The 10511-nt window shown below is 39.2% G+C and overlaps 1 protein-coding gene across 1 annotated transcript in view; it reads left to right on the top strand.

The window, feature by feature from the left end:
* Window positions 1-10511, top strand: part of TRIM58 (tripartite motif containing 58) — a 23619-nt gene that overhangs the window by 10808 nt on the left and 2300 nt on the right. The window contains exons 3-5 of the mRNA XM_003803115.1: window positions 1775-2005; window positions 4506-4528; window positions 4625-4725. Of these exons, the coding sequence (XP_003803163.1) occupies window positions 1775-2005; window positions 4506-4528; window positions 4625-4725 (355 nt within the window). The remainder of the gene's footprint in view (window positions 1-1774; window positions 2006-4505; window positions 4529-4624; window positions 4726-10511) is intronic.

Raw genomic sequence — 10511 nt, 5'->3', positions numbered from 1 at the left:
AATAGTGTTGAGTACATTGGATACTTTTTCTTCCATTCTTGAGACACTTTGCTAAGAAGGACATTTTCCAGCTCCATCCATGTAAATATGAAGGAGGCAAGGTCTCCATCTTTCTTTGTGGCTGTATAGTATTCCATGGTGTACATATACTACAATTTATTGATCCATTCATGGGTCGATGGGCACTTGGGCTTCTTCCATGACCTCGCGATTGTGAACTGGACTGCAATGAACATTCTGGTACAGATATCTGTATTATAGCATGATTTATGGTCTTCTTGGTATATACCTAACACAAGTCATTTATTTTCAATCCTGGCCTGACCATATAGTTATTAAATCTCCAGAACCAAGATCTGCATTTCTGCAATTTAAAACCCTATACTGATTATTTTAAAGTAGAGGTGATATACTAAGATCAAGAATGTATGTATATGTGCCAAATGAAGCAAGGTTTGATAAAAATTAACTCCAGGGCGGCACCTGTGGCTCAAAGGAGTAGGGCGCCGCCCCATATGCGGGTTCAAATCCAGCCCTGGCCAGAAACTGCAAAAACACCCCTCCAAATTTGACAAAAATACATAAACAAAAATAAACAAAAAACAACTTTTTTCTATCCCTGCAGATATAATTGTAGTGCTCAAGAGGACAGTGTGAAGGGAAGATGAATTACAAGCAAATTACCTCCCACCACACCATCCTCATGCCCCAATTACAGCTCCACTGTTCCCATGCTGACTCATCTGCCCCAGTCCTAAGCAGCACAGTCTCTAATATGGGGGATAATTGTTCAGATTTACATGTTAACACCATTTGGAAATCAGAATATGAAATGCAGAGTTAGCTGATATTAAAAAGAAGCCAGAATTACATGAATCTAGTGATTTAGAAAGGGGTAGAAGGAGGTAAAGATGGAAAATTAAAAGGAGTCGATCCTTATAGGCTTCTTAGAGTTCTGCCTTTTATTCAAATCAAGAAATTATGCTTAAAAATAGTGCAGAGAATCCAAGGTGTAGATACTTTGGGAGGATGATTTGCCTGTCAAACGAAATTTAAATTTAGTTTCCTATATAGTTAAGGGAACACAATTTAGGCATAATAGGTCTAGCAAAGTCTGTTCCTTAGGCTGTTCAAAAATTATAAACATGAGATTTGGGCAGACGTCATGATTAGGTGGCCTGAGGGTCACTTAGTTCTTTCTTGACTTTCTAGAGAACATTATTAGCTTTATGGTAAGGGTTCACAATTGCCATATTATGAAAGAGCCCTCACCTTCTAATCTTTAAGCCCTTTTGAATTCATATTTACTGACATAGGTTTCTCTAATCTCATTATTCCATTGTTTCTAGAGTTTCCAGTGACTAATCTAATAGTAAACAGTAACTTAGTAACAGTAATAGTAAACAGACTCTTCCATGATGGTCAATTTTCAATAGTTCAGTGGATGTTTAGCTTTAATCCACATATTTCCCTCTTCCTCCTGCCACATTTTATACATGATACTGACATTGAATAGAAAAGTACCTTGCCCCCAAGCCTATGTCAAAATGGAAACCCAAATAAAACAATATTTCTGAAATTCTGAATTTGAAAACTCTACCAGGCCACTTCTCATATGAATGATTCTGGTTTCGAAGTGTAGTTAGAATGCAGCAAATCAGCCAAGAGGACTGCAAACGTTGCCTTCTCCACCTCCTGTGTCCCATACATGAAGGCAGGAGGCCCTGACACTATGCCTCGACTGCCAATGACATGATCCACTGTGTTACTCCAGGAGAAAGTGGAAATGCAGAGGCAGTGCTTCAGGTTGGAGTTTGAGAAATACCGTGGATTCCTGGCCCAGGAGGAGCAGCTGCAGCTGAAGCAACTGGAGCAGGAAGAGAGGGCCACTTTGCAAAGACTGCGGGAGGGCAGGACCCGGCTGGGCCAGCACAGCAGAGCCCTGCGGGAACTGGCAGAAGAGCTGGAGGACAGGTGCCAGCGCCCAGCTCTGGGTCTCCTGGAGGTGAGTCCAACTGGCAGGAAGACAAGCAGATGTGACTCTGTAGGGACAGAGTCAAGGACAGTGACTTTCAGAGACAGACAATTAGTCTTTTATGTTCTTTAGGAAAAGGGCATGCTAGAATTTACCCAGAAGGCATCTTAATCCTAAATCTTAGCATCAGAATCATAAGTGAATTGTATAATTCACATTGAAGACAAAAAAATTAAAGATCAAAATTTATTTAATGAGTTGTGAAAACTAAAACAGATAGAGAAAGGATAAGGTACACAATGCTGGCTGAGAAATGCTTCTTAAAACCTCATAGCCAGCCTGTCAACAATGACCTTTCTGTTTTGTGACAGTCCAAAAAATCTTGGGTAACTCACCTCAGTATAAATAGCCAAAAATTTTAGTCATATTTTAAACTGTCCAATTTGAAATTCCTTCATTACATTGTAAGCAAACCCTGACTGCCTAGCCCAGTGGTTCTCAGCCTTCCTAATGACACGACCTTTTAATACAGTTCCTCATACTGTGGTGACCCTCCCACTATAAAATTATTTTTGTTGCTACTTCATAACTATAATTTTGCTACTGTTATAAATTGTAATGTAAATATCTGATATGGAGGAGATCCCCAAAGGGGTTGCGACCCACAGTTTGAGAACCGCTGGATATTGCATGTCCATTTCAGGCATGGTGCGGAGAGAGTACCTAAACTCCCATGCAGCCTGCTCCCAAGCTATTGAGGATTAGAGAGCAGAAAGAAAAATAGCAGGTGAAAGGAATACAGTTTTTAATCCTCCATGGAGACATTCTATCCCAGGTGAACAGGGAAACCTGTAGTTGATGATGGATGCATAGTCTTGAAAGAACCAGCTGCAACAGTAATTCATCTGGTCACACTTATGTCTCATGCCCAATACCTTATTCAGGGAATTCTAAACTAGTTCATTTGTGTTAACAGGTGAGCCACAGATTCCCTTTTGTCTGATTTAGTTCTTGACACTTAAAATGCCATGAATATAACTAACCATGCTAACTATCTGTATAATATTCATAGTTACAGGGACTAAACAGTACTAGTGACACAGCAGGAGATCATTAAGTGAATGAATTTACAAAGCATTTGAATTTAATTTGTTTCATTTTACCTTCAAAATATCTACAGACAAGTAAAATTTGGCATTATTGGCATCATCATTAGTATTATTGCTATGCTTATTACCTTGCAAGCAAGGTATGGGTCAGCAAGGAATTAATTTTCTAAGTAGCAGACAGCAAATAAACATAGGAACCTTGACATTTTCTTTCATTTTCTTTTCTTTTTTTTTTTTTTTTGAGACAGAGTTCTATTCTGCTGTCTTGAGTAAAGTGCCATGGTGTCATCATAGCTCACAGCAACCTTATAATCTTAGGCTTGAGCAAAATTCTATTGCCTCAGCCTCCTTAGTTGCTGGGACTACAGGCACCCACCACTATACCTGGCTAGTTTTTGGACTTTCAGTAGAGATAAGGTCTTTCTTTTGCACTTCCCACCTTAGCCTCCCAGAGTGCTAGTTGAGCTGCTGCACCAGGCCAGCACTTAATGTGTTAGTAGTAACATTCATTGCCTTACCTCACCATATTTCACATAACTCATTTACATTTAGCATTTCTTACCAACAAATAAATGTTAATCTCTAATACAAATCGTAGGAAGCATATATTCTTCAGTAATTTATATTTACTTTCATGCTATTGTTTCCCTGTCTTCCCCAGCACCATTAAGCTACATTTTACCCCCAATGGCCATGACCAAGGCCTGTCATTTCTGTATAGGGTAAAGTGAATTTTTTGGATGCTTTTATGCCCTGTCAAAATTTATCAGACTAGTGATTATTTTTTAGGAGGAGAGGAGAAATGTATTCTAGATATATTTATTTATTAATAAATATACACATATTTAATAACCTTCTTTGAGTTAAAATGTTGCTTAATACTAATGACTTTTTTTTATGTACTTAGGTAACTTATTCATATGAGTAGCTCTGGTGTGCTGGTTCAAAGAATTAGGCATTTGGGGTTTTCTCATAAAGACCTTGAGGAAAATATTTTACATCTATACCTACCACTGTTCCTTACATAAATTCTGCAAATATTTAGAATATATTTTAAATTCCAAATGTATCTGCATCAGGTGCAGAATGCAGCTCTTATTAAAATAAACCAAAGGCCATAATCATCAATTCAAAAATAATTAAATTGATAGATGTCATATGAATTAACCTATACTTTGTGTAGTGTGATTATTTTTCTAATTATGACTAATTATGTTATTTCAGATTCTTGAGAAAATTTAATGGCAGCCCATTTTTGGCTTTGATGAAAAGAGATTTATTGTCCCCTATAATTTTACCTTAGTCACTAATTATTTCCAATAATTCCTAAAGAAATTTTCATGATATGTCCCCCAATCTAGCTGTTAAAAGCAAATCACAGGTTTGACTCACACCTGTCTGTGTTTCTCTTTCACTCTCAGGGTGTGAGAGGAGCCTTGAGCAGGTATGTTTCCTTTCTGAATCATGGAAGGGATTGGGAGAGGCAAAGGAGGGTGGTGCATAACCCTACTGACATCAGACCATTCTATGCTCTTCTTAGAAGTAAGGCAGTCACACGGTTGGAACCAGAGACCATTCCCATGGAGGTGAAGACAGCATGTTGCATCCCTGGGATGAGAAAAATTTTGAAGAGGTTTCAAGGTAAGTTGTGAGTTACAGCTTGGGAGATTGTGATGCTTGGGGTTTGGCTGTCATTGCAGTATGTCACTCTGCCAGGCAGGCTATAGTGACAATAGAATACAAAGTCTTCCTGGCCAAAATCAGCAGAGATTTCCCTTGAGTATGTGCCACTGGTCTATTACTGGACAGGACCTGGATTGTGGGACTTCTCTGTCATACCTTCACATTCACCTCCTTCCTGGTACAGGGAGACATGGAGGAGGGGAAGGTTAGGTCAACTTGATAATCAAAAGGATTAACATCCAGTTTTCAGGAGTTAATTTAAACAAAAATAGCGGGAATACCCCTGGAAAACATAGACTCTAAGCAGTGGTGTCAGTGCTCTGGAGTTCAAAATTCAAATATTCTTTATACAGGCAGAAAACAAAGAAATTTAGTAGCTTTATAACATTTTCTATCAAAGACTGAGTGATGTATAGGAAATGTTGAGTTACAACAATTTGATTAATTATAGCTTGTTTCTATCTCCCTTACAGTGTGAAAGAGTGTATTTAACAATTTGTTGTAGACAGTGTGATAGTTGTGATGTCTTTGTGTGAAAGAATAAAGAAGGAAGTTAATCTATAATGATGATCAACATTGAAGAGGGAAGGGGTCTCCCTGGCACCTTTGCTCCTTTACAACATTTTATAAAGCATTATTAGTAAGGAGGAAAATTAATCTGTCAACAGAAACAAAGGTTATAGCTGCATGACTCTAGCCCCATAATCACATTCCTTTGTGGCTCAAAACATTTAAAGTTCCACCAGCTTAGATTACTTATTTTCACGGTTATTAAAGAGACAGGGAATTCTCTTTCACAATTCACGTCTCCAGCAGACACTTTAGCTGGGTGTACTCTAATTCAGTTTGATTCTGACATTATAAACCTGGAGAAGTGTCCAATCTTACAATTGGGGGCCACATTCCACAAGACTGCCCCATCCACAGGATGCCAGCCATGAGCATAGGTTATAACCTGGCTCAACCTTCAGCCCTTCTCCTCCCTAAAGGTGTATATGTGGAACCAAAAGTTACAACACTTTAATCCTAGAGTTGGTTCCCTAGGTGACCAAACCCTATTGTAAGGCTTTCTAGGGGCTCCTAGCCACTAGTCATGTCATTAGCATAAAAAAGTCACTCTTTTCTCTAGGGGAATTCCAAAGATTTTAGGAGCTCTGTGTCAGGAAACAGTGTGAAGACTAAATGTGTATTTCACAATGTCACAGTTAAGATGACTCAGGCTCTCCCTTGAAAGCATGCAGGCTATAGGGGGCAATGACTTTCCTGAATATTTCACAATTGTGCAAAACTATAAGCTGTGCTTGGGTTTAGGGGCCTAGGGAAAACTTCCCCTTCACTCTCTGAAGCCTCACTGAAAACCCTGAACAAAGGCAAATTAGTAGGAGAAAAGGCATGAAACATTTTAACATGCAAAGTATGGGGAAATCACAGAGGCATGATTATCCAGTAATCAATGGAGTATATACAGATGCCAATATACCCTTCTTTGTTGGGGGAGAGGGAGATGGGGAAATGTGGATGATTTTAGGGGGATGGTAAATGATTGGGAGAATTCAAAGGTCTTGGAAGGTATACAGAACTGTAAGAGTCTGTTTAACACACTGGGCAGACAGTGTTTTGTGACTAAAATCTGTACAAGTGTGCTGACAGACTTCAATCTTTCTTCCTGCTCTGTGAGTTAAATTAATGAAAACTCAGGGAAGGGACCAGAAGTAATTGCTTTCTGCATTGCACTAGTCTTTAGGAAGATGAAGAAGTATTAGAGAAAAACTTTCTGCATTGCACTAGACTTTAGGAAGATAAAGAAGTATTAGAGAAAACCTTTTCTCAGTGTCTTCTGGTTTCCAAGGGCCTTTAATTTAAAATAATCAGGCTACCAGGGTACTGTATTTTGGGGTGTAATTCTATGGTCTCCTTCAGTGGGAGGATGCACTTTGCCCAGAAGAATGGGGATTGTGAGACTTGTGAATAATTCTAAACAATATAGAGTTATAGGTATTCATCTACTCTGCTTTTGATTAAAACAGTGGGCTTCAAAGTGTAGTTCATCTTTTACTGATATTAGTTGTGATACAGATAGCATTAGTTCCAGTAAATTTCCATTTTCATGTTTGTAAAATGACAAAACACTGTTCAGAGGACTAACCAAAACATATTTGAAAACACACCAACCCCCCAAATTAATACATATGAAAGTATTGCAAAGTAGTTGGAGAAGAAGTTTTATTTAATATTTTAATTCATTGGCTACCATTTTGATGAGTTGCTTGAACTAGCAAATCAAGAAAGCCAAACATATTCAGTTAATTATTTTTTATTGTTATTATTATTTTTTTCTTTTGGCAGGAGGTGAGTTTGAACCCATGACCTCCGGTATATGGGGCCAGTGCCCCTACTCCTTTGAGACACAAGCTCCACTCAGTCAATTATTTTTATATAAGAATAACTAGTATCATAAATTGGTTTATTTAGTCTTATCTTGTTCTTTAAAACAATATAGGTTCAATATTTTTTTTCATTTCATTTTTAAATCTAATTTATGCCATCTAATGAAAACAGATTGGTTAATTAGTGGCATCACTACTTACAGAAAGTCTTGCTGAATAATAAGAAATCCATTTCTGCCAGGCATGGTGGCTCACACCTGTACACCTCACCCTCTGGGAGCCTGAGGTGAGGGGATTGCTTGAGCTTACTAGTTTGAGACCAGCCTGAGCAAGAGCAAGATGCTATCTATGCTAAAAGCAGAAAAACTGTCCAGACCTGGTAGTCCTAGCTACTCAGGAGGCTGAGGTAAGAGGATTGCTCAAACCAAATAGACTGCAGGTGCCGTGAGCTATGATATCAGGGCGTTATACCTAGGGCACAGAGTGAGACTCCATGTCAAAAAAAGAAAGAAAAAAAAGAAAAGAAAAAGAAAATCTATTTCTTCAGTATAGTTCACCTATTTAACCAATGTTCTGATGGGCAGATGAAACTTTGCTAACTGCATGACTTTGTGAAAATCATCATGACGCTCTCAGATTCAGTGACCTGATGTTCCCATTTCTTTTCACTGGATGAAATAATTGTACAATAGCCTGGGGCCATTCAATTCGACAAATACTTTCATTTTATCGCAGCCACTCTTCTAAGCATTTGAGTAGATCATTAAACAACAACAACAAAAAATTTTATGCTTCAAATCTATAGTTTTACATTGCAGATATTTACTTAAATTAACCAAACTACACAGAATGTAAGAAGATGATACAGTAAATTGAAGAAAAAAGAAGGGTGACCGTAAGTTCTAATTTTGGATTAGGTGACCAGGAAAGACATCACTTCATAGGGGATAACCCAGGAGATGTCTGATTTGAGGACAGCATTCAGACAGACACAAAGGCTGAGGCCTAAGATGGAGGATGGCACATGTGTTCTGGGAACTGGGAAGAGATCATTGTGAGGGCTCTAGTAGAGTGAATGTCCAGACAGTTGGAGAGATCAAGGAAGGCCCATATAGGCAGGCCACAGTGAGCATGATGCCTTATCTCTGAGTGAACTAGGAAATCATAGAAAAGTTATTACCAGAGAAACAGCATGATTAGACTATTTATGGTGATTACTCTGTATGCTTTATTGTGAATGAATGACAGAGAAGATTGAAGTGGAAAAAGCAGTTCAGGGCCTTTCCAGTAATTCTAGGAGAGATGATTGTGGGTTGGAATAGGTGTTAGTACTACAGGTGCTGAGAAATGGATGGGTTATCAGTAGAGAAGACAGAGTTGGAAAGATTTGCTTTTGGATTAGAAGTGATACATCATGGAAAGAAAAGGCATGCATGGTTTCAAGGTTTTTGCTCTTGAGAACTAGCAAAATGAGGTTGTCCTTTCCATGATGGGGAAATTACAAGTGGGGCAGAGGAAGGGGGGGTGGATTTTTGACATGTGGACGCTGTGATGAATGTTAAATAGCCGAAGGCCATTGTCAGGTAGGCAGATGATTTTACAAATATGGAGTTTCAGGAGAAGGGTCTTGGCCAGAATGTGCATTTGGGCATCAGCCAGCATATGAATGGAATTTCATTAAAGCAATGAGCTGGCCAACCCAAGAACACATAGGGAGTAAGCTAAGAGAGAGAAAAAAGGTTCCAGTCTTGAGACTATAGATTTCTCCTGTGGTGGCAATGAAGGAGGAGAGAAGAACAAGAGGGACCAAGAAGGAGCAGCTAGTAGAAGCTGGGTGCCATGGCTCACACCTATAATCCTGGCACTCCAGGAGGATGAGGCAGGTGGATCACCACCTGAGCTCAGGAGTTCGAGACCAACCTGAGCAAGAGTGAAACCCCATCTCTACTAAAATAGGAAAACCAGCTGGGCACCTGTAGTCCTAGTTACTCAGGATGCTGAGGCAAGAGGATCTCTTCAGTCTAAGAGTTTGAGGTTACTGTGTGCTGTGATGCCACAGAACTTATCTAAGGTGACAGAGTGAGACTTTTTTATTTATTTATTATTTTTTTTGAGACAGAGCCTCAAGCTATCTCCCTGGGTAGAGTGCCATAGCATCACAGCTCACAGCAACCCCCAACTCCTGGGCTCAAGCGAGTCTCCTGCCTCTGCCTCCCAAGTAGCTGGGACCACAGGCACCACCACAATGCCCGGCTATTTTTTGGTTGCAGCCATCATTGTTGTTTTGGCGGGTCCAGGCTGGATTCGAACATGCCACCTTAGGTGTATGTGGCTGGCGCCTTATCCACTTGAGCCACAGGCGCGGAGCCAGAATGAGACTTTTGTCTCAAAAACAAAACAAAACAAAACAAAACAAAAGGAGCAGTGAGTAAAGAGGGAAGGAAAGCAGAGATAACTGGTATCTTTGGAAAAGAAAGATTTTTCCAGAACAAATAGATTCCTAAGTATTGAGTGCTACAGAAAAATCATTTGTGATGAACTCTGACAAATATCCCTTTATCACTGTAGAGGTCACTGGGAAGATGGACCTGGGCAGTTTGGTTTGCATGTGGTCATGTCAGGATGATCAATAGACTTTAAGAGAGAAAGGGTAGGGAGAGAAGTGGGAGACAGACCTTATGAAAAGCCATTTCACAGATCTCTTTTGTTACAAGTGAAGCAGAGAAATGTGCTGGAGCAGGAATGACACCTAAGGACATCACATTTGTTCAATACACAATTCCATGGAGACCTCCTGGTCAGTCCCTATTATTTACTACCTGCAGAGTTTGAGGAAATTTTATAAACTCTTTGACTCTGAATCTCCTAATGCATAATGTAGGGATGATAATGGCCATGTTTTCAGGTTTGGTACGTGAGTTAGTATATGAGATGATATGCACACAAAGACTACTTGTATAACCACTCAGCTTTAAATATCAACAAAATGTTATTGGATGTCCCTTCTGGAAAGTCATCTGGAGAACACTTAGAGAACTAAAATTCTTCTGCTAGGTATATATCGAGAAGACCAAAAATCACACTACAATACAGATATTTGTACCAGAATGTTCATTTCAGCCCAATTCATAATTGCTAGGTCATGGAAGAAGCCCAAGTGCCCATCAACCTGTGAATGGATCAATAAATTGTGGTGGTATATGGTGGTATATGTACACCATGGAATACCATGCAACCATAAAGAAAGATGGAGACTTTACCTCCTTCATGTTTACATGGATGGAGCTGGAAAATATTCTTCTTAGCAAAGTATCTCAAGAATGGAAGAAAAAATATCCAATGTACTCAACCCTATTA

The sequence above is a fragment of the Otolemur garnettii genome, unplaced genomic scaffold (genome assembly GCF_000181295.1).
Source record: "Otolemur garnettii isolate 467f Iridium unplaced genomic scaffold, OtoGar3 scaffold00279, whole genome shotgun sequence".
NCBI lineage: Eukaryota > Metazoa > Chordata > Mammalia > Primates > Galagidae > Otolemur > Otolemur garnettii.
The sequence above is the reverse complement of the archived record's forward strand: the minus strand, read 5'-3'. Positions and strand labels throughout refer to the sequence as shown.